The sequence below is a fragment of the Octopus sinensis genome, linkage group LG10, assembly GCF_006345805.1.
Source record: "Octopus sinensis linkage group LG10, ASM634580v1, whole genome shotgun sequence".
NCBI classification, from domain to species: domain Eukaryota; kingdom Metazoa; phylum Mollusca; class Cephalopoda; order Octopoda; family Octopodidae; genus Octopus; species Octopus sinensis.
In genome coordinates this window covers 82,503,604-82,530,088 of record NC_043006.1, presented here as the reverse complement: position 1 = coordinate 82,530,088, position 26,485 = coordinate 82,503,604, and the positions used below count along the sequence as shown (strand labels likewise).

The 26,485-nt window shown below is 35.8% G+C and overlaps 1 protein-coding gene across 2 annotated transcripts in view; it reads left to right on the top strand.

The window, feature by feature from the left end:
• LOC115216673 (transmembrane protein 47-like) overlaps positions 1-26,485 on the top strand; it is a 154,110-nt gene that overhangs the window by 60,223 nt on the left and 67,402 nt on the right. Inside the window, exon 1 of one of the 2 annotated variants that reach the window (XM_036506860.1) lies at positions 10,674-10,726. The exons of the other annotated variant lie outside the window; for it this stretch is intronic. Within the exon in view, the coding sequence (XP_036362753.1) occupies positions 10,700-10,726 (27 nt within the window). The 5' untranslated portion in view covers positions 10,674-10,699. Of the gene's footprint in view, positions 1-10,673; positions 10,727-26,485 lie in introns of those variants that run through there. 2 annotated transcript variants of the gene reach the window in all.

The following is a 26,485-nucleotide window of genomic DNA, read 5'->3' as shown; positions in this document are numbered from 1 at the left end:
CTATTACTACTACTAATAATAATAATAATAATTATAATAATAATAATACTATTACTACTACTACTATTATTATTATTATTTCTGCTTTTTGGAACAAGGCCGGCAATTTTTTGTAGGGAGGGGAAGTTGATTACATTGACCCCAATATTTGACTGGCACTTATTTTATTCTGTCTAAGAGGATGAAAGGTAAAGTGACCTCGACAGAATTTGAACTCAGAAAATAAAGCCAAAAAGAAAGCCACAAGAATCATTAGCATCATTCTGCCAAATAATAATAGATACTGAATAAGTTTCAATCTAGTAGTTATTGTTTAGTCCAGACCGTCTCTGATCCAGCAGACCAGCGTATGATGAAAGGCATTACTGACATAACCAGCCTGATGTTTTTTAGTGTACCTAGAACAACATTAATATATATCCTTTTGTTTTTTAAGATGATTATTCTCTTTAAGTTCTGGTGTATTAGTAAACTATTCTGGTGCAATAATATTGGTTTGTTGGTATTTTAAAGGTATATATGTATAGGTGTGCTTGTGAATGTATATGTGTATGTGTGTGTTTGTGCTTGTGTACTTACAAACCTATGTGCTTGATTGCCAAAACACTCTCTCATTACATATGCATGAAGAAAAAGAAAAATGTAAAACTGTAGAACAAAAATCAAATCAAATAACCAACTTCTAAAGTAGACACTTCTTTGTAAATATCCACTCCTTTCTTTAGATATCTATTCCATTTGTAACCTTAGTAATAATTACAGAACTTTTTTTCTTTTTTTGGTTTGTCAATAAATAATTAGTCTTCAACATTTAGTCCTGGACCAAGAGTGTTTTGCTAAACTGCCTAGCAAAACAGACACAAGTTATGAGAAAGAACACACACACGTGCGCACGCGTGCACGTGTGTGTGTGTGTGTGTGTGTGTGTGTGTGTGTAAGGATTCTGACTCATGTGAGGAATATTTTCATCTGGCAACTAAATTAATAATTATTCAAGGTAATATGTTTTCTTCATTTAATTATCTATATCTGCAAACAGTCTGTTTTGGTATATTGTATCTCATCAGAGCAAACTGCTCAATAATTAAGCAAATACATTCAAATACTTCAAAATAAAGACAGTAAATGTTTTCATTAAAATTTTGTTCTATATTTCTCAGAATAGTAAAAAATAAAATAAAATTATGATGTTAAAACTTTTAGTTTAAAATCAAAATGTGAATGAATAAAGCATTATAAATTTTCCCTACTACAGGCTCAAAGTAGCTGGTCAGGTGTTCAAATATTGAGGAAACTTGGAAAATTACCATTTTTTTATTCATCCATCCAAACCATTTTGCCTGTGTATGTCCAAAATCTGAACAGAAGACAACAGCTGTGAATCTATGACCCAGTTGTTTTTGTTATTGTTTAACATTTCTGATTTTGCAGATTTTGATCAAAAGCTTTCCAGCAGTGACCATCAAGTCATTTTCCAATGTGCAAGAAACATAAGGTCACATTATAAATATTTCATTTTCTAAGATGTAGAAGAGTGGATTTAATGGAAATTTTGCTGAAGTTTCTATGATATTCCCGAAACGAGCAGCCCATAACCTCTTTTCAGGACTTTCATGAGTCGTAAGAAGAAGGAAGATGTTATCAGCAGAGCAGAAACTTTGGCTCAAATACTGGCAACAACATTACTGTACCTGTTTTGTATGGCATTCCTTACACCTTTAAATTTACATTCAGTATACAGATAATGTAAGCTACATCCATTTCATGGAATGCTCCACATTCACTCTTCCACCACCAGAGATTAAGGTTACTGAACAGTACAACACAATTTGGTCAGAGCCTTGTGGGGACACTTGACATATCGGACCTCCAGAGCATTCCTGATATCCCCATCAATCCAGGTCAGTTGATTTCCTGCATCATGGCTTGACTTCAGCTTCACCATCATCATCATCATTTAAGGTCCGCTTTCCATGCTAGCATGGGTTGGACGATTTGACTGAGGTCTGGCGAACCAGACTCCAGTCTTGGCAGAGTTTCTACAGCTGGATGCCCTTCCTAACACCAACCACTCCGAGAATGTAGTGGGTGCTTTCGCATGCCACTGGCACCAGGGTCAGTTTGGTGGTACTGGCAACGGTCATGCCCAAATGGTGCTTTTTGTGTGCCACCTGTACAGGAGCCAGTCCAGCAGCACTGGCGATGACCTCGCTCGAATGTTTCACATGCCAATAGCACAAGTGCTAGTAAGCCGGTTTGCATTTGTCCACTGCCTTCTAGTTAACTGATAGAAACCAGTCAGTACTTCAGCAAAGTCCTCAGCTAGCATCCTCTATCACTGGGAAGGTGCAAACTCCATTTGGAGAAACAAACAGCTTTCTTAGTGATGAAATTTTATGTTGCTGATTTATAGAATCTTGCAAGAGTGAGTTTTGCTTAAAGGCAGCAAAGGACAAAGTGTAAAGTGGTGGTATCAAACTGTGTAATAGATTAAGTACTAGTTTAGCTAATGCAAAGTGTATCAAAACAACATTGATTTTTTGACAATGCATCAAGTCAAAGCAAAGCAATGCAAAACAGCAAAACAAGCATGGACAAATCTTTTCCACAGCAACTAATTGTTGCTATACTGAAAATATTTCTTCAAGCAAATAAAGATGAAAACATGTTCTTATAACTAATTCAATAAACATGCATACACACATACCTCACATATATATATAGTTACATAAACACATAAATACATACACATACACACACACACATGCATATATATACATACATGTGTGTGTTTGTGTGTACATATATATATATATATAATATATATATATATATATATATATATATATTATATATATTATATATATATATATATATATATATATATATACATGTATGTATATAAAGAATCAAAGGTCTTCCCAAACCATAGGTTCATAATGTTGGTTTTCCAGATTCTGTCATTTATATGTCTCCAGTCCCATAATGGGGGGGGGGGGATGCCAATCCAGTGCAGGATTACTTACTTTTGCCAGCTGAGTGGACTGGGCTCCACTAGAGGATGACACAGAGCTGATAAATGGTGAATTTACACATTTTACCATAAGCAAGAATCTTTTTCTCCTCAGTAAACTGTAGTGAAATTGAACCTTCACATTTAAATTAAACTAAAGTTTTATGGTGCAAATGGTTTTCGTTAAGTGGTGTTGAGTTTTACAATTCTGTAAATAATAATAATGGTATTTTTTTTAAAACTTAAAGCAATCACTGTGCAAATGACTAAGGAAAATAGTCTAATAATGGGGTATATAAGCCCTCAACAGAATAAAGTAGGCTTCCCCGTATGCATGGGACATGAACCCACATCCTTTTGTTAATGCGACTATGTGTGTTACCAATTACACCAGTGAACCAGCCTGCCCCTTTCTGTCAAATTTAAGAACTATATTAGTTCATAGCTGTTTTTGTGAACAAACTTTATGTGCTTTCGGTGCAAATGGTTTTTGTTATGTGGTGTCAAGTTTTACAATTGTGTAAATAATAGTAATGGTATTTTTTTAATAAGTTTAAAGCTTATAGTGATCACCATGCAAATAACTAAGGAAAATAGTCTAATAATGGGGCGTATAACCCTCAACAGTAAAAAGTGTGTACAAGAAAGCCTATCTTTTTCGGTTGAGGTGTTTATATGCCCCATTATTAGATTATTTTCTTTAATCATTTGCACGGTGGTCACTGTAAGCTTTAACTTTTTCTTTACCAACCTGGCTGAAACTGGCTCTGGCTCTGAGTACAAGTATCTTGTTTTCATAAGTTTTGAATTAAAGTCTGCCACCAAACCAAAATTTATGTTCCTAACAATAGCTTAATAACTAAGTTATTTTACTAAATATTTTGTTATATTAAAATTAATTGAAAGAAACACAGAGCATCACAAAATAAATACAGTAACAAAAGGGTTAAGCTTATAAAAAATACCATTATCATTATTTACAGGATATATATATTTGTATATATATGTGCATATATGTATGTATTATTTGACTGCTAGCTGTATTATACATAGCATAATTATATGTAGTAACAATGGATTCTTATTACAAAAAGAAAAGCTATAGTCTGTCGTTGTATTCAATTGATTTAGAGAGAAAAATATAAGCGAGAAGCCTCAAACCAATAAATCTCCATTGTTTTTTTTTTTCTCTTTTCTCGATTTCTATGTTTGCCTGTGTAGGAGTGTTGTACATAAATACTGAGGTATGTATTTGAAGACATGTAGCCTAGTGGTTAGAATGTTCAGCTCATAATCATAAGGTCACGGGTTCAAAATCTGGACATGGGAGTGCATTGGGCCCTTGAGCAAGGCACTTTGATTATGTTGCTCCAATCTACTCAGCTGTAATGGGTGTTAGCTGGGTCCTGGTGCAACCCCTTCTCTCTCTTTCTCTCTCTCTCTATCTATCTCATTTACTCCCCCAACTATACAGACCCCTAAAACAATAAGTGAAATGGTACATGTTAAAAACCTATATTCACTTCAGAGTGGTAGAGATCTAAATGTGCTGGAGCTTTCAAGCTCTCCTTTGAAAGCACAAGAGTTTAACATCTTTGTCCTGTGAAATGCCAATGATAAAAGGTGACCTGTCACCCTAGTCTCTGGTTCACACAGACATGCTGCCTCTGCTCTCTGTCTTTTCAACCAGTACTTCTAAAATGGCCTCTGTATTTCAGAGCAGGATGGTCTCATACCACAACCATTCAGGCACTCCTGGTTTACCTACCTCTCCTCCTATCATCAATCATATAATGCCCAACCCACGAGGCTCTACAATAACCATTATATCCAGTCCTTCTTACCTAGAAAAGTCATCCCTTTGGAAGTCACTTCCCTGTTCATGGATTCATATCTTTTCCTACAAATGTTGGCTTACAGTAATTTAACAACATGAGTCTTACACTTCTTGGACATCTTACATAGGTAATGGTCACTGCCTCTTCAGCCAGACCCAGATGGTAAACAAAAAACAAAAAAGAAACAACACTTGGTGTAATTTCATGGAGAATTGACTGCTATTTCTAGCAGGTTGAGCATAAGCTAAAAGTTCTCTCTTATGTTCTGAACAGATGCCTTCTTTACAGGGTACAGTGTTAGGATTATTTTTTCCCTACCCTTTACGAAATTTCCTGTGTTACTTCTTACATCATGTTGTGTGACCCACTCTTCATAGTAATTCTATACATATATATATATATAATAGAATGGAAGGCAGTGGAGGATGCTGTGTAGACTAAAGATAATCAGTGGCCCAAAAATAATTTGGGGAAAATAGTGATCTAGGAGACATCATCATTCTATAGTCTGCTGCTGAAATTGAAGCCAACACTACCAGCACCACCATCATCATCACCACCTCCACCTCCACCACCACCACTACCACCCCTACACACACTCTCATTCCCTCACCACCTCATCTCTTACACCCACCCACGCCCCCTTACACCCCCTCCCATTAAAATGCCAACAGTGTAAATCCCTACCATATATGATAACATTCCTATATATTATATCATGATAACTGATATTAATATTTTGGTTGCAAACCAGCAAGCTGTGTGATACAAAAGTGAAATAAATAAATGAATAAACAAACAAACAAACAAACAAACAAACAAATAAAAAAAGGTAGAGTTTGGGCTGTCGCCAAATTTTATCTCGCAGCAAAAAAATAAGTAAATAAATATATAAGATAAAAGATTTTTGATTAGCAAAGCTACTTACGTATCACTTATTAATCAGTAATTATGACATTCCCGTTATGTGACTCCTTTAATTTGCTCTCTCTATTTTCTATTATTAATGATGTGCTTATATCATTCAGGACATACCTCTACTACCATTTTTGTAATTATACAGATGGACAGGTGCTATAGCCAAACGATTGCTTTGATACATTAAATATAAGCTGGTGTTCATCATCACCAACATCACAACCACCGCCATCACCACCACCACCCCCAACATCATCCTCATCATCATCATCATCATCATTGTTATTTTATTGTTCACTTTCCCATGGAATTCGTTGAGACACATTTTCTATACAGCCGGATACCTTTACTGTCACCAACCCTCATTTGTTTGCAAACAGGCAAACGTTTCACTTTGACTAGACGTGTTTTCACAGGAAGATTGGAAATGAAGGACACTGCTTGTATGATGGTGACACTTATTTACAACCATCATATAACATGTCAAGACAAGGAAACACACTAACACACATATGTACACACACATGCACACACACACACACACACACATATATACATACACACAATTATCCACATATTCATATTTATATATTTGCGTAATTTCGACGACAATTTATTCACTGCGACCTATATATATACATATATCATCATCATTATCATCGTTTAACATCCGTTCTCCATGCTTGCATGGGTTGGACGGTTCGACCGGGGATCTGGGAAGCCAGAAGGCTGCACCAGGCTCCGGTCTTATCTGGCAATGTTTCTACAGCTGGATGCCCTTCCTAACGCCAACCACTCCGTGAGTGTAGTGGGTGCTTTTTACGTGCCACCTGCACTGGTGCCAGGCGAGGCTGGCATTGGCCACGGTCGGATTGCTGCATTTTACGTGCCACCTGCACGGAAGCCAGTCGAGGCGGCACTGGCTTCGGCCACGATTCGGATGGTGCTTTTTATGTGCCACCGACACGGAAGCCAGTCGAAGCGGCACTGGCATCGGCCACGATTATATATATATATATATATATATATATATACATATATATATATATATATATATATATATATATATATTATATATATATATATATTATATATATATATACATATTATATATGTATTTATATGTATGTATGTATGCATGTTGGTATGAATATATGCTCATCTACATACATATGGATTGTTAATGAATGTTATTGAAAAGTTTCAGCTGACTGAGTTGTCCTGATGCCAGCAGTTTTCACGTTTCACCACACTAACCTCTCATTGGCACTTCACTGCCACCTCAGCAATGATACTGAACTGGAATTCAAACTGCAGAGTTTTCGTATCCCTGTAAATATGCACGCAAACATCCACCTGCTGCGGAGGTATGTTTGCAGCAGTAATTAGTGAAGACTCTCTCTCTCTCTCTTTCTTTCTCTCTCTATATATATATTAGTGACAAATGTTGTCAAGAATAAAAGACAATATAAACATATATATATATGTATGTATGTATGTATGTATGTATGTATGTATGTATGTATGTATGTATGTATGTATATATATATACAGTTTTACATATTATATATATACACACACACATATATATATAATAATATATATATATGGAGTGGCTGTGTGTTAAGTAGCTTGCTTACCAACCACCTGGCTCTGGGTTCAGTGCAACTGTATGGCACCTTGGGCAAGTGTCTTCTACTATAGCCTTGGCCCAACCAAAGCTTTGTCAGTGGATTTGGTAAACAGAAACTGAAAGAAGCCTGTCATATACATATCCATATATATATATATATATATACAGAGTGCATAAGATATTTGAGTACAGATTTATGTTTATAAAATACGAGATATATGATAACAGATAATAACTTTATTTATCAAAAAATGCTCTGAGGATAAAAATAAACCTTCTTTTCTATAACGTTATTCAATAAAGCCACCTTTAGCTTCAACAACTGCTTCTATATGAGATCGAGATCATCTACATGCTTGAATCAAGTGGTCCTGGTTCATTTTGGACATTACTCTGACTATGGTATCCTTCAAAGAATCTTTGCTGTTATGGGCATGTGCATTGACCTCTCTCTTAGCAACACTCCACATGTAGTAGTCCGATGAATTGAGATCTGGGGAATTAGAAGGCTAAATGTTAGAGGTTATGTGATCATGAAAATTTTCAGCCATCCATTCCTGTGTTACTAGAGCCATATGTGATAGCACAGAGTCTTACTGAAGCACATATGGCCTTCCATTGCATGCACTGTCTATCCAGGGCTTAACAAATATTTCCAGGACCCCAATGTAGGAGGAAGAGTTAACTCTAAGGCCTTGTGGAAATAATTAAGGAGGCATTACATGTCCTTCATTGCTGACAACCCCTAAAACCATGACAGTTTCAGGAAATTTTGTATGCATAACACTTGGAACTTCAGAAGGGTCTGCACATAACCATCTGTCATTCCTCCTGTTAACCTTTTGATCTTGGTTGAAGTTTTTCTTGTTTGAGAAAAGCCAAATCAAATCTTCTGCTGGATTTTTCAGTTTGTTTAAAAGCCTTTTAGATCTGATGAAGTGATTTTCTTTTGCTTTTTCTGACAAATTAATCTTTCCTCATCATACGAGACATATATCTGATGTTTACGTGGACAAAATTTCTGACTGTTCCTTCTAACACATGGTGATCTTTGGCAATTGACCTCATGGACTTTCTGGGATTGTAATCAATGGTCTGTTGAACTTGCTTTTTTCAATTTCTTATCTTTGTGGTCAAGAAGTTTACTTCCCCAGTCTGACTACAGTCTCGTGAGTTGATTGGGTAAATGGGAACCGAAAGAAGCCCAGCTTTATATGTGTATATATCATCATCATCATCATCATCATCATTGTTTAACATCCTCCTTCCATGCTGGCATGGATTGGACGGTTTGACAGGAGCTGGCCAGGTAGGAGCCTGTGTCATGCTTCTGTTTGTTATGGATGGATGCCCTTCCTAACACCAACCACTTCGTAGAGTGGGCTGAGTACATTTTACATAACACTCATACAGACAAGGTCAGTTTGGGTGTGTGGTTTTTACAGTTGGATGCCCTTCCAAAAGTCAACCATTTTACAGTGTGGACTGGGTGCTTTTTAAGTGGCACTTGCACTGGTGGGGGTCACCAAGTGATTTTGCAAGACAAAGAGTCTTTGAGAGAAGAGAGGGCACTGGAGGAGGTGATATTGTATCAAATGATGAAAGATTGGAGTGTGACAGAGAAGCAGAAACAGATGTCTTGCTGTAGAGGAGATCCATGGTTACCCAGCTAGAGAGAGGGAGAGAGAGAGGAAGAGAAAGAGAGAGAGAGAAAGAGAGGTGTGTGTGTATATGTGCATGCATATAAGTGTGTATGTTTGTAATGCTTCGTCCTGATATTAAATGTTTGTTGTAAATGAATATCACTGTCACACAAGCAGTGTTATTTATTTCCAATATTCTGTGAAACAATTTCTGGCCCAGGGGAAATATTACCTTGCTTGGAATCGGGTGAGGGTTAGAAACAGGAAGGGCATCCAAGGATAGAAATCAAGCCAAAATCAAACTCCCAAAGGAGACACAGACCTTCACACTCCTTAATATGTGTCAGGTCTGAGAGTGGCAACCTGTTAAACTCATGGCAACATGAAAAGATGCCATAAAACAATGATGGGGGATGATGAGGATGCATATATATGTGTGTATATACACATACATATCTTTAGTTTATTTATACAATCTTTGTATTTATACAAACACCTGTTTTGATCAAAGATGTTATTGAGTATGTATATGTATGTACATATGCATGTATATATAGGGCAATGAACTGGCGAAATGCCTTGTGATATTTCATCTGCCATTACATTCTGAGTTCAAATTCCACAGAAGTCAACTTTGCCTTTCATCCTTTCGGGGTTGATTAAATAAGTACCAGTTACACACTGGAGTCAATGTAATCAACTTCAACCCTTTATTTGTCCCCTCTATGTTTAGCTCCCTGTGGGCAATAAATGTATATATATATATATATATATATATATATATATATATATAGTTATCTTATATTTTGTTGTGTCTAGGGAGAGTGTTTATGTCAATATTGGTTAGACATGCACTGGCTGAATTCCACTCCTTCATTATTAGTTAATTGGTTAAACATCCAACTAACTAATTGATTCTTTGTTTAATATACATTACATAAACACATATATGTATTATATATATATATCATATATACATATATACATTTTATATATATTATGCACACACTCATATACATATATCATATTGATATATTCATATAACTATATGTATAGCATGTTTTTTTATGTTTATTCACATAAAATGTGCCAATACTTACCTATGGTAGAAACATAAAAATGCTTGTGTTTTTTTTCGTATTGTGATTATGATTTGAACTCCGTATCTAATGGTATGACATCAACAGCCACCCTCATACCAAGTGTGACCATTGCCTATTGATGACAGCTTTTATCTCCAATATAGAGACTAATAGTATAAAATCTTTGAGTATGGTTCAAATGAAGCAGAAACCAGTCATTTGTCATTTATATACCAACTTCAAACTGTTCCAATTTTGTATGCAACAAATAAAGAAAAATGAAAAATGATAATAAATGAAAACACAGAGAAAAATATATATATATTAAAGAAAAAACATCTATTTCAAATTTATTTTGCTACATATGAAATATTCCTTTTGTTAAATATTTTTATTCTTCAGTTTGTTTTGTTTTTTTTATGGTAATGGCTGTGTGTAAGGGTTTGCTGAAAGGGGTTCCGTCTTTTTTTTTTTTTACGTTCAACACCCCCATATCTTTCTTTTCTTTATTTATTTTCTCTTCGGTGAATTTCTTATACCAGGATTCAAGTTCTTCAGATGAGAAAGAAGACATGAAATATAATAGAACTATATCAATGGTGAGTTTTGTAAACAATAGTCAGGGAAATAGAACTTTTTTCTTTGGTACTTTTCATATCTCGAAAAAAAAAAGAAATTATAGAAATTTGGCGAAAGAAAAATATAAGAACCAAAAAATAGCAGAAAATACTCCTTCGTTAATAAAAGGAAATAGAAACAAATATTGGAGAGAAAGAAGAAAAAAAGCAATTATTTAATTAAGGTTCACACTTATGCTTCATTTTAATTTATAAATTTTTTTTTAATTTTGGTGTTTTGTTTTTCATTTTTATTTTTTTCCCTATTTAATTTTATTGTTTTGTTTTACATTCGTTTTTCTTTGTCTTTGTTTTTCCTACTTAACCATAATTACAGAATGTTTGTTGGAATAGATTATTAAAGAAATAGAATTGATAAAACTGAACTGAAAGGAAAACAAATAGAAATGGAAATATACTTCTGTTCTTATGTTCAGATCAAATAGTTTATCATAACCTGTATCTAACACTTGAACACATCAACTGCCATGGCCTGTTACAGGCAGTTGTGTCAAGTTTGTGATGAACCATTGGTGTAATATGTGGCAGTTAAAGTGAGAAGTTACTGTAACAAGCCTAGCAGCAATTCCCATATCAGCTGCAAAAATCAAAATCAAATTCGATGACTGGCATCCGTGCTAGCAGGGTGCAAAGAGCACCATATGAGTGTGATCATTGACAGAGTGGCTAACCGGCTTCCGTGCCAGTGGCACTTAAAAGGCACCATTCGAACATGATTGTTACCAGCATTGCCTTAAAGAGCACCATCCGAGCGTGATCGTTGCCAGTATCGCCTTGCTGGCACCTGTGCCGGTGGCATGTGTAAAAGATTTGAGCGAGGTCGTTGCCAGTACCGCCTGACTGGCCCCATGCCGGTGGCACATAAAAGCACCCACTACACTCTCGGAGTGGTTGGCATTAGGAAGGGCATCCAGCTGTAGAAACTCTGCCAGATCAAGATTGAAGCCTGGTGTAGCCATCTGGTTCACCAGTCCTCAGTCAAATCGTCCAACCCATGCTAGCATGGAAAGCGGATGTTAAACGATGATGATGATGATATCACATTGATGTGAAGAACATAAATACTATCTGATTCTGAAGAGCTTAAGAGATGTAATGTGTGAAGTTGGGAATGGTACTTTTGTCAGTAAAAAGTTGGAACTAAGTTTTTGAGAATGGGTTCAAAAAAGATATCAACAATAATAATTCTATTTTATCACAAATAAAGCATGAAACCTAACAACAACAGCTGTAGTAATACTAACAGCAGCTCCATAGTCTCATTCCTCTGGATGTACACAATTTATTAGTTTTTTAATGGCATAGTCAAAGGAGAAACAACAGCCCTCATGACTCCATTAAGGTGCCTCAGAACTGGTGGGAGACACAGAAAAAGATAAGTTTAGGCTAAATATCACTCAAATGCTTCCAGTAAAGAGTGCTCAACTGAAAACTCACCGGGGACAGGTACTGGTTGTAGCAAACAGTGAGAAATAAAAATTTATAACAAAAACCAGAGTCATTAGCACATGTGTTTGAGTAACTGAACACAGGGAAAAGTGCTTACATAAAAACTTCTTTCCATCACATATGTAGTAATCACTTTTGTCTTTAAGAAACTTTTTGTATAATTAATAATTATTAACTAAAAAAAATCTTTCTCCAAATATATTCATATACATTCTTATATATAAATATATAATATATATATTACAGATATAGGGTGAAAAATCATTAATTTAATAAAATCAACAAATTTCACCTAGTAGTGTTTCGGTATGGAAAAGGACCATATTCGGTAAAAACTTATACAAAAAGTTTTTTTATATATAAATATAACAATAAGGGTTTAACCACAAGTTGCTTGACCACATACTGAAAATTTTAGAAATAGCATCTTCAGATTTATAATTATCGAAATATTATGTTGACAAAGGAAATGAGTCTTATTATTCTAATCCAGAAACGTGTCCATAATTAATTGAAGACTATTTGATTTCATTATTTTGATTTCATTATAGTTGAATGCTTAGATTTAAAATAGATAAACAACAATACCAACACTAACCAGTTTCTGTTGCCTAGACCAGTCCTGATCAGAGAGACTATGATAAAGACATTCCAACCATACCTATCCCATCCAGGTTATATATTATCTAATACATTCTTCATGTTTTTAATTTGGTAGGGTATGATATGAGAGTGATTCGGGATTTTATTTTTAGTTGGTTGAACCAATTGGCTGTAAGATTTGTGTGAACTAGCCATAGGTATAGCCATGTGGCTATAAAGTTTATTTCACAGATGCGTGGTTCCAGGTTTAATTTCTTTGTATAACACCTTACACAAGATGTGTCTTCTTCCATAGATTTATGTCTACCATAGAGTGCATTGTATAAAAATGCCAACAAAAAAGATTTTTTAAAAATAAGAAAACTTAGCTAAAATAAAACATCTAATGTAATTTTAAAATTCTCTTAGCCATAGTAATATTGTTAACATCATACAAACAAATTATCTAATTTACAGAAGCCGTAATATTTTCATGCAAACAGAATAAAGCTGAGAAACATTTACCTCAGATCATAATTAAATCTGTTCAAACATTAAATTGAAGCATATGGTTTCAAGTCCCATTCAGTACTCAATTCAATTTTATTTTCATCTGCGTACCACATTTAGATTTCATATACGCATAGATTTAATTATATCGGATGTAAACAAGAATATGAATTGTCACCTTAATGTAATTTCTAAATTCTCTTAAAGGCTGACTTCATATGAAGACAATGTAATATTTCTGCAAACAGTGTCTAATATAAAAGTGATTCCTGTATACGGAAATATAACTCAATAATGGATACATGCTTTCCATAAACATTAGTAATGTTCTCAATGTAGGTGTGTAATCGACTCATGTAATGTAAGTAAAACTAAAAGGAAAACATGTAGGCGATATTCTTTTTTTTTATTCTTTTATTTGTTTCAGTCATTTGACTGTGGCCATGCTGGAGTACCACCTATGGTTGAGCAAATCGACCCCTGGACTTATTCTTTGTAAGCCTTGTACTTATTCTATTGGTTGCTTTTGCCGAACTGCTAAGTTACGGGGACGTAAACACACCAGCAATGGTTGTCAAGCGATGTCAAGGGGACAAACACAGACACACAAACATATACATACATACATACATATATATATATACATACATACATACATACATATATATATATAAATATATATATAATATATATATATATATATATTAAATTAATGATTTTTCACCCTATATCTGTAATATATATATATATATATATATATAGCCTCCATGCCGGTGGCACATAAAAAGCACCATCCGATCATGGCCATTGCCAGCACAGAGTGGTTGGCGTTAGGAAGGGCATCCAGGCATAGAAACATTGTCAGATCAGACTGGGCCTGGTGCAGTCTTCTGGCTTCCCAGACCCCAGTTGAACCGTCCAACCCATGCTAGCATGGAAAGCGGATGCTAAACGATGATGATGGTGATGATGATGATGTCCGTGCCAGTGACACATAAAAAGCACCAACCAATCATGGCTGCTGCCAGCCTCCTCTGGCCCCTGTTCAGTGGCACGTAAAAAGCACCCACTACACTCATGGAGTGGTTGGCGCTAGGAAGGGCATCCAGCTGCAGAAACACTGCCAGATCAGACTGGAACTTGGTGCAGCCTCCTGGCTTCCCAGACCCCAGTTGAACTATCAAACCCATACTAGCATGGAAAATGGATGTTAAACGATGATGATGATGATGATATGTATATATATATATATATATATATGATGGGCTTCTTACAGTTTCCATCTGCCTGATCCACTCACAAGGCTTTGATTGGCTCAAGGTTATAGTAGAAGACACTTGCAGTGGGACTGAACTCGGAACCATGTGGTTGGTAAGCAAGCTACTTATCACACAGCCACTCCTAGATACATACATATACATACATATGCTTTGATATTTTGTCTATGTATAGTGATACTAATAACCTAGTGTTAGAACTCAATATACATGAGAAAAAGCATTGATCAAGTACTGAATGTAATATGAGACCGTATAAATGACAATGGGAAAAAGAAATTATATAACGAATTTCCTAAGCTTACAGCTGTTTCTGTCAGAGCTTGAAAAAAATATAAAGTGATACACAAGTACACAACTCTGAGTACATTAATATAGTTCTATATTTGAAAGATGAGGAATTGTGTACATTATGTACTCTTCTTAAAAGAGAGGACAACAATGAAAAGATGAGAATTAGAGAAAAGATGAGTCATTCAATTAGTAACCTCAAGGGAAGGAACAAGAGATGAAAGTTTAGCAGAACAACCAGCCTGGAATTATTTATTGAATAAAGATGAAAAAGAAAAGTCTCAGTAATGAAAGAGGGGTTGGAGTTTAGCTGCCAAAACAGGGACCAACAATGTTAGAAACTAAATTTTGAATTTGATCAAAGTGGGAAAGAACATCAGCGGGGGTATTGCTCCAGAAGTGACAACATATTTCTTAAGAAATGAATAAAAGACATATAAAGACAAAGGATATGTTCAAAGATATGATACTGATGAGCTTGACAGATATAGAACAAATCCTTTATAGTAGTTAATAATGCAGTTATGTCTGTCATGGGTCGTAAGGCAAGTTAAGGTTTCCATGGTGATTGTGATTTCAACACTCCCCCACTAACCGCTGGTTCATCACAGAGTTAACTTCTCAACTTTTTGCTGGAACTCCTCTCCAGCTGAATGGACTGGAGCAAAGTGAAATAAAGTATTTGTCCCAAAACAAAGTTCTGAAGTTCACCAGGAATCAATGATTGTGTGTGCTACACCTTTACAACTCAGCCAAATGCCTTCACAAATTTAGCTATAGATTTAATATAATCATTCTAAGTAAATATGTTTAAAGAAGCCAAACAGCTTGAAGAAGAACACATCCTTGCCTTCAAAGCAAAATTCCAAAGCAAGAAAGACAACACATCACAGCCCTGCAGCATCTTCCTTGTTTGCAGATTTTGCAGATGAACTTGCTCGTCAAACATAGGAAGGATCAGCCATGAGAGAAGCTGCAGGAAGAAGACTACAAATATCTAATTAAGACATTCTCCACTGCTTAGAGACTGTCTGTCAAGATGTAAAGAGCTGAATATATAAACATACACAACAGAGATAAGGCGGCGAGCTGGCAGAAATATCACGCCGGACGAAATGCTTAGCGGTATTTCGTCTGCTGTTACGTTCTGAGTTCAAATTTCGCCGAGGTCGACTTTGTCTTTCATCCTTTCGGGGTCAATAAAATAAGAATCAGTTACGCACTGGGGTTGATGTAATCGACTTAATCCCTTTGTCAGTCCTTGTTTGTCCCCTCTATGTTTGGCCCCTTCTGGGCAGTAAAGAAATAAGAGATAAACTTGACAATGTCTTAGTTAGGGACAGAGTGTAGTTTAAGGGAACAAGTTATATGAGCTTTCAACCCTTCAGCTAGTTGACTAGTAACTTTATTCACTTAATGTGGAGGTGAATGGCTTAGTGGTTAGGGTGTTGGGCTCATGATCATAAGATTGTGATTTCAATTTCTAGACCAGGCAACGTGTGGTGTTCTTGAGCAAAACACTTCATTTCACTTTGCTCCAGTCCACTTAGCTGGCAAAAATGAGTAATCCTGTAATGGGCCAGCATCCCATCCAGGTGGTGAATTTATACGCCATGGAAACGAGGAAACTGGCCCTTATGAGTTAGCATGTCTTGAAAAGGTAACTGTACCTTATTGACTTAATAATCATTTCTAGCTCCAATACTTTGTCTAATAGTCTTACTGAATCATGTGTGGTTCTATATCCCTCACTTAGAAATAGTATATTTTATAACCAATGATGGTTTAATAATACTAACTTCTTGGATAACCAAAAAAAAAACTTGGTACCTGAGGAAATATCTATTATATATCTTTCTGTCTAATTAATCATTGCCATTAAGTATAAGGCTTATGTGTTTGTATTTCCTTACACTTTTGTACTTGCAACCTTTCAACGATATTGCCAATTCAGCAGAATGCCAGGATATCTGAATGTAAACACAACAGTTTCTTTCTTTTGTATTTTTTCAATTATTTTTATTATTCTTATTTTTTATTTTATCTTATGTTGTATTATCGTTATTATTGTTTTGCCTTCTTAGAAATATACACTGAAGAAACAAAAATGATTTCTTTGTATTTCATAGTTTTCAACCGAAAGTAAACAATCTTGTTAATTCAGTGAACTCAATAACAGATTGCTTTGTTTTTATTATATTTCTTGGGAATGTTTTAGAATAAAAGACTTTAGTGAATGGATTAGTATATTCACACACAGTTAGGATACTGCTGCTAGTTACAGAAGTTTACTTATTCCCAAGGTGTACTTGCCATAAAAAAAAATAAAATAAAATAAAATAATAATAATAATAATAATAATAATAATAATAATACAAATAATAATAATAATAGTGGCATCTCAGGGCGACTACAGTACCAGTGATTGTGGAATCTCTAGGATTGATAAAAAAAGGTACTGAAACCTATTTGAAAATGATACCAGGCTTACCATCTCGACAGGAAGTGCAAAAGATAGTGTTGACTGGAACGGCTCATGTACTGAGAAGAGCATTATCGCTGTGAAAACAACATCCATTCATGAATTTATTTATTCATTAATTTTTTAAGTACATATTTTACCTGTGAATTTGTGTGTGTAATCTAGGAATGCATACAATGAGGTTCTCTGCCCTAGGTGTATGGAAAACACCCGGCAAGAAATGGAAGAAAATAATAATAATAATAATAATGATAATAATAATAATAATAATAATAATAATAATAATAATAATACTCTTTTACTCGTTTCAGTCATTTGACTGCAGCCATGCTGGAGCACCACCTTTAGTAGAGCAAATCAATCCCAGGACACAGATGGGCAGCATGGACTTGCTTCTCTAGGTAGTGAGCTGCAAGCCCACTGATTTTCTTGGTTAATTGTCGCTCCTGAAACTGCCTCATAGTCCCTGAGAGTGGTGCCAATCACTTCTATATATTTATGATTTGACACACTACAGGGACATCGTCAGCATATGCTGACATGCATCTCCCACATCCTAGGTCACACAGGAGGCCTCTCAATGCCTCCGGTTTGTGTAGTAGTGGCTCGAGAGGGGACAACCTTGCCAAACTAAGCACATGAAGGTGAATGGCTCTGAGAGGTAACCATTCACTCTGACCACTGAACAGATGCCACTGTGCATCGCAGTAAGCCAGCCTCTGAATACAGTCCTGAAACCAGCTACCTTGAGGACTGCCACCAGGTATAGATGGTCGATCCTATCAAAAGCTTTACACAGATCTAAATTGATTAGTGCCCCACCTATGCCAGGTTCTTTAGCCACTTTTTCAAGGATGTATCACATGAGGTGAAGGCTGTCGGGGATGGATCTTCTTGGGATCCATCCTACCAGATCCCCAACAACAAGTGCCAACTTCGTAGCTAATACCTTGGCACTGGCTCTCATGGCTTCTGATCTTAACTGACTGGAAGTGCTATTGTGTACATGCTTTGTCTTAGAGCAGAAGATGGGCTACAGCGCAAAACAAATGACAAGCAAATCTGTGGTATTGAGCAGAATACCACATATTTGTTTGTCAGTTGTTTGACTTCAATCAGTTGAGCATGTCCCTTAGTGGATGATGATATGTGCATCTCTGATCATGAGCAGAAGTAATGGGGAGCATCACAGCCATGTGTTGAGAGGAATTCTTTGGGTTTGAATAATTCACCTTTGGAAACAAGGGTGTTTTGTTCAGCATCCTTAAATAACCCTCATTCAGGGACCTTTTGAGCAGGATGGCTACTCGACCTGAAGAAAATTCGTAACTGGACCCCCACCTGCAAAATCATGTGCTGTTTATCTTGATATGAGATCACCATGTAACACACACACGGTTGTGATCCATGTGCCTGGTGTACCTTTAACAGACAGGTAGCCATGATGGGTATACTAGGCTTCATATATTTTACCTCAGTGTCACTTTGATGGCATGCACTGCTCTCTCACTCAGTAATAATAATAATAATAATAATAATAATAATAATAATAATAATAATAATAATAATAAACTTTGGAAGACTATAAAAAGTGCTGTGTAGAATTATAATGAACTCTAGTATGGCTTGAATGATAGTTGTGATTAGAATTCACAGAGTTAACCATTTAGTTACCAACCCACCTGAGAGTACACCTTATTCAATGATACAAACTTCTCCTTTTAAGATGATTTAAATTAAAACCTTTCATCAAAATTTCATTTAATGTTTTGTCCCAAATAACCATTTAAATAATTCTTTCTAATTTTGGCACAAGGCCAGCAATTTTAGGGGTGAGAGTAAGTCGATTACATTAAGAGTAAGTTGATTACGTTAATTTATTTTATTGATCTCAAAAAGATGAAAGGCAAAGTTGAATTTGGCTGCAATTGAATTCTGAACACAAAAAGCTGGAAAATAGGACTCTAAGCATTTTGTCAAGTACACGAACAAGTTTAATAATGAGTGTTATTTTTCTAAGTTCTTTATTGTCTTAAAAATTAATTGAAACAAAAGCACAGTATTTCAGGAGAAATATGGTAACAAGATGGATAAGGAACGAAATTAAATAATCTGAACATTGATGGGTTTAGCATAACAGATTCTTTTCCATTTCATCATCTTCATTATAATCTTTCTCATCATTTTCACATCTGCCTTCCATTCAGAGTTACTACCACCTTTTTAGATCAGTTGAAGGACCTTGAAATTCTATTTTTGGCCTGGCTTCTATGACTGGATACCCTACCTAACACTAACCACTTTTCAGAATGTACATGATGTATTTTATCATGGCACCAACTCTAGAGAAGTTGCTGGGCTCTCAGCAATGCTAAAAGATACTCTTGATCCATCCTTGTCTCCACTTAGTTTATTTGCCAACCATTTCATAAAGTATAATTAAGCACACTTTATTGTGTTACCAGCACTAGTGAAGTTGCCTTATAATCTGTATGATTAGAGAACCCTCACTACTTCACTGTGTTTCTATTTGATACTGGTAATGTAACCAAGAAGATGAATAGAAAAGAAAGCACAAATAAAGGGCTCAACATTGGTTCTATGTCAACGTGTGTATATACGAATTTTTTGTGTAATGTGATAAAAAAAAACCAAGGCTGTATATATATTAGAGCATTTATAGATAGAAGGTCTTACAGCTGTTTCTAGAATATTAATTAATAATAATATCCCTTCATCAGAGATGGTGTGAAAGGAAAAGTTAAGTCATAGTTAGTTTCGATGTGATATAAATAGAGAGTGAGGTGGAGGAAAGAAAATAGATGTAAGATATGTATGGTTAATGAGAAAAGAAAGCAGTGATTAAAGAATTATGTGTTTACTCTAATTTTCTAAAATGAAATGTCTTAATCCAGAAATCGAACCATTGACATTACAATCATAAACCAAACTCTCTAACCACCAGGACACAAACTTTCATAAAACAACTGTAAACTATTTGTAAGGCCTTTTTTTTTTTCCTTGCCAAAAATTGCAGGTCCCAAGACAGTCAACCAATACTCATCTTGGTTCCGTTTTTGCAGTAGTGTTTTAAGACCAGATCCCCTTCCTAACACAATCCTTTTAGTTTTTGCTTACCACATGCAAGATTACTATACCTGTTTCACAACTGTGATACTTTTGAATATGTGCATATTATAAACTATTTCTTTTGCACCTACTTCACCTATCTCAAATAACATGATTACGACACCCGATTAAGACACTGATATGAGTGAGTAGGAGCTTCGTTAGATATTTGGTAATATTTTCACTTTCATTCCTAAAATCCTGCTCATCATCATATCTAAACTGGTTTCAGTTTTCCATCATGAGTACAAGGCAAAGTAAGTCGAACTGAAATTACAAGAATATAATTGGTGCTGGCATGGCTGAGTGGTAAAGAAGTTTGGTTCCCCACCATGTGCTTTTGGGTTCAGTCCCACTTTGTGACTCCTTAGACACCTTAGTCTTCTACTTTAGTCCCAGGCCAACCAAAACTTTGTGAGTGGATTTAGAACACAGAAGCTGAAAGCATCTAACTATCAGTCTGTCTGTCTGTCTATCTATCTATTTATAGCCATATGTGTGTGTGTGTGAGTGTGTGTATACACACACACACACACACACATATATATATATATTATATATATATATATATATATATATATATATATATATATATATTAAGCAAATAAGTAATAAGGATGTCAAGGTATTAATGCATTGATACCTTGACTAGTAACTTTATCCACTTAATGTGGAGGTGAATGGCTTAGTGGTTAGGGTGTTGGGCTCATGATCATAAGATACCTTGTTACTTATTTGCTTTTTATTCACCTTACTTCAAGCTGTGCAGACCATACTGAACTGATTTGGTGCTTCAACTTAAGTACCTAATTTAACAGAATCTTAATTACATATATATATTTATATATAAAATCAAATAATGTCATTGGAACAGGCCCAACGATATATATATATATATATATACACACACACACACAAATATGTGTGTATGTTTATCTCTCCTTGTATTTCTCTTGAGTGGCAGTTGTAAATAAGTGCAATCATCATATAAGTGATGCCATTCATTTCCAGTCTTCCATAGAAGTATGTCCAGCCATGGAGGATATATTACCTTGCTTGGAAACGGGTGAGGATTGGTGACAGGAAAGGTATCCAGCCATAAGAAAAGAAATTCTGTCCCTGTAAATTCTGTCTGAACCCACACAATCATGTAAAAATGGTTTGGTAAAATGACAATATCAGTGGTGGTGGTGGTGAAGTTGATGATGATGATGATGATGATGATGATGATGATGATGATGATGATGTTGAGGATTATGATGATGATGATGATGATGAGAATGATGATGATGATGAGAATGATGACGATGAGGAGGAGGAGGAGGAGGAGGGATGAGGAGGAGGAGGGAGGAGGAGGAAGATTGTGATGTATTACTACACTGAGCAATAGATACTCTAGCTAGTTTCCGTGGAAAACTTCAAAATCATATTAATCTTCTCCAAACAAGATATTTGGTGTTTAATTTCAAGCTGATAATTACCAGCAGAGAATCACATTTTTTTTCTGTATTTCAAAAACGTTTTAGCAGCAGTGCAACTTAAAAGTGTTTCTTTACATGAAATTATTTTGAAATTCATACACTCACCATGTATAAATAATGTTAACTTTATATTTTCTCTATATAAATTAAACATAGCATGTATGAGCCATTTAAAAAATTTTTTCATGACTTATTTATTCCTAATGACTACACTTTTTATGTTTTGCAACTAATTTTTTTTCAACACACACACACACACACACACTCACATAATTGGTCAGTTGTCCTTAAGTTTGACGCACCTTCTAAAAAAATTTCCAAGCAGTTATATGCTATGTGGTTGAGCAGTATATCATTGTTTATACTCAGTCGGAAAGTTACCATTAGTTTCATATCTATCATTGCACTTGGTAAGATAGACGACTTATCTGACCTCCCAGCCAGAGGTACGTTGTCGCCTCTTTACTAATAGAGGTAAAAATACAGACTTGGTCAGTTTGGGAGTAAAAAATCCCCCAAATGGGAAAAATTCTGAAACAAAGATACCCATTCTGAGAAGAATAGAAGTACCTCTCTTTGTACAATTCTAACTGTGTCTGAAATGGACCAATTTATACACGCTTTTTTGTTCACTAGCCCACAAACAAGGAAAATCACGTTTCCAAAAATAAATTTTCTGTCATAAGAACACCACCTAAAAGTTTCACATTGTGAATTCAAGAGAAGCATCATTATGACATTTGCCAGCTATATACAGTATTTAAAAGAAGGAATACCATGGATTAATTGGAAGCTAATAGAACAACCTGAGCCATACCCCAATGGAATCAGACAGTACAAAATTTGCTTAGCTGAGAGGAAAATGGCCTGAAAAAAATCTGCATGATCTGAGGGCCTTCTTGAATTCAAAATGCTAAACTGCCGACATTATTCAAAATTTGTTTTGAAAACATGGTCTTCCCCTTTTGCTGACTAGTGAACAAAAGACGTATATAAACTGACCCATTTTGGATGCAGGTGGAATTCAAGGGAGGTAATTCCGTCCCTCCCAGAATGGGTCTTTCTGTTTTGGTTTTTTTTTACCATTTCCAGAGATTTTCACCACCAAACTGACCAAGACTATATTTTCCCCTCCATTAGAAAAAAAGGGTTTGTGCATCCAGCCAACAGGTTTATTGAGTTGCTTCTATAGTCAAGTGCAATATTAGACATAAAAATCAAGGGCGAATTTCTGACCAGCCATAACCAACAATATACTACATGGCTACATAGAATACATGTTTGTTTGTTCCTTCTCGAGCCATGCCTGGCTCATTAGGGCCGGTTTCCCAGTTTCCTTGGCGTATAGGTTTTCCACCTGGACGGGATGCCGATCCATCGCAGGTGAGCTGCAAAATGCAGGAAGAAAGTTGTGGTGAAAGAGTCAGCAGAAATTTGCCATTACCTTCTGCCAGAGCCGTGTGGAGCTTAGGTGTTTCGCTCATAAACACACACATTGGCCAGTCTGAGATTTGAACCCGCGATCCCTCAACCGCAAGTCTGCTGCTCTAACCACTAGGCCATGTGCCTCCACACATAGAATACATACATATATATAGATGCAGGCATGGCTGTGTGGTAAGAGGTTTGCTTCCAATCACATGGTCTGGTACCTTGGGCAAGTGTTTTCTACTATAGCCTTGGGCCGACCAAAGCCTTTTGAGTGGATTTAGTAGACAGAAACTGAAAGCCTATCATGTGTGTGTGTGCAAAATGTTACACAGGCGAAGGAGTGGCTGTGTGGTTCAGTCCCACTGCGTGGCACCTTGGGCAAGTTTCTTCTACTATAGCCTTGGGCCGACCAAAGCCTTGTGAGTGAATTTGGTAGACGGAAACTAAAAGAAGCCCGTCGTATGTATATATATATATATATATGTATGTACGTGTGTGTATGTTTGTGTGACCATGTTTGTCCTCCTAACATCAATTGACAACCGATGCTGGTGTGTTTACATCCCCGTAACTTAGCTATGCAGTAAAAGAGACTGTTAGAATAAGTACTAGGCTTACAAAGAATAAGTCCTGGGGTTGATTTGCTCAACTAAAAGCGATGCTCCAGCATAGCCACAGTCACATGACTGAAACAAGTAAAAGAGTATATAGAATAAGATATCTGTATCTGTCTACACTGGAACAGACAATGATATATTATGCTGGTGGTAACTCACTCAAACCTCATATTATTCAAGTTGTAATGAAGATCTTGACAAAGATTCGAGTTCAAATATGAGTGGGTCTGTAACAAAATGGTTTTTAACACTTTTATAATTATTATTCTAATGAAATGTTTTTGTGTTTCAATTAATTTTGAAAATAATCCAGAATTAAGATAACTGATCTCAATGTTAATGGTTACTTACTGAGTTAGTAGCAAGCAGCATATCTTCTGCTGCTTCTTTAATTTTTCTAATGTAAATATAATTTCTGTTTTTAATGTGAAATAAAAGTTCTGTTAAAGTCTATTAACTGCAAATTCTAGGTGTTCATACTGTCTTTATTAATCCGCCATTGTCATCATCATCATTTTACATCTGTTGTCTGTACATTGAACAATTGTAATCTGAACACACACACACACACACACACACATGCACACACACAAACATACACACATGCATGCACACAGAGCAACAGAGAAAATCAACCAATCTCATTGTTGCACTTGTTATATACTTGCTGTGGAGTATTAATCTTTTGCAGATTCTCTCTCCACAAAGCACTTCACAGTGTGATCTAGAGGTATTTCATGAGGGTGGTGGTGGTGGTGGTGGTGTTGGCAGAAACGTTAGCACGCTGGGCGAAATGTGTAGCCGTATTTCATCTGTCGTTACCTTCTGAGTTCAAATTCCGCCAAGGTCAACTTTGTCTTTCATTTTTTCGGGGTCGATTAAATAAGTACCAGTTATGCACTGGGGTCGATATAATTGACTTAATCCGTTTGTCTGTCCTTATTTGTCTCCTCTGTGTTTAGACTCTTGTGGGTAGTAAAAGAAATAGGTATTGGGGGTTACTAGAAATAGTGAAATTATTTTCAGAAGGAGTCAAGAATACCCCTTACTGTTGACTCCATTGCAACATGTACACTTCATATCTCCCCCATTAACAAATCACCTAATATCAATATTCTATAATTAAATCTGGTTCAGAACAATAAACACTTTTTAGTGGTATTAACCCCTTGATTTTTTTATTCATTTACTTGTTTCAGTCAATTGACTGCAGCCATGCTGGAGCACCACCTTGAAGGATTTACTTCATCAAATTGATTCGAGTGCTTATTTTATCTTTTTAATGATTCGAGCAAGGTCGTTGCCAGTGCTACTGGACTGGCTCTTGTGCAGGTGGCACATAAAAAGCACCATTTGAGCGTGGCCATTGCCAGTACTGCCTGACTGGCCCTCATGCCGGTGGTACGTAAAAGCACCCACTACACTCTCAGAGTGGTTGGTGTTAGGAAGGGCATCCAGCTGTAGAAATTCTGCCAGATCAGATTGGAGCCTGGTGCAGCCATCTGGTTCACCAGACCTCAGTCAAATCATCCAACCCATGCTAGCATGGAAAGCAGATGTTAAACAACGATGATGATGATGATGAATGCTGATACTTATTCTATTGAACATTTTTGTTGAACTGCTAAGTTACACAGATGTAAACAAACCATCACAGGTTATTCAAGCAATAGTGAGGGGGGAAAACACAAAGACTTGCATACATAAAATACATGTGCAGACACACACACACACACACACACACACACACACACACACACACACACACACATACACACATGCGTGCGTGTGTGCATTCATACATATTTTCATGTAAAGTTATGTTTAACACATTTGAGTGCATTTGGACATGATAAGACCTATCGCTGCAAAAATAGTCCCAACAGAAAATTCTCATCCTACAATTATTCCAGCAAAAAAAGGTCTTATAACATCCAAATACTCTTGACCTTATTAAATATTATGTTAACAGAAATATATTTTATTCAAAGCTGCTTCGTGTGATATTATAAGCACAATCATGGCTGCATGGTAAGAAGTCTACTTCCCAACCACATGATTTTAGGTTCAATTTTACTGTATGACACTTTGGGCAAGTGTCTTCTACTATAGCCCCAGGTTAACCAAAACCTTGTGAGTGGACTTGTTAAACAAAAATTGTGGGAGCCTGTCATATTGTTGTCTTCCTTTGTTTTTGACCACAAAAATAAAGAATTACTATATTCAGGTATGATTATTACTAAACTGATGCAGAATTGGCCTGGCTGTGGAGCTAGTATTTGATACCCTTTTATTCATATAGACACAGTATTTTCTGGTTCAGTTTATATAGTTTTAAATAGATATTAGATGGATATTTTGAGATATGGTTTACTAATAATGCAAGGTGAAAGAGCACAGAGTAATTGAGTTACAGTTCATTAAAATAAATAGCTTTATTTGACCTTTTGTGATTATGTTTTTTATGTGCT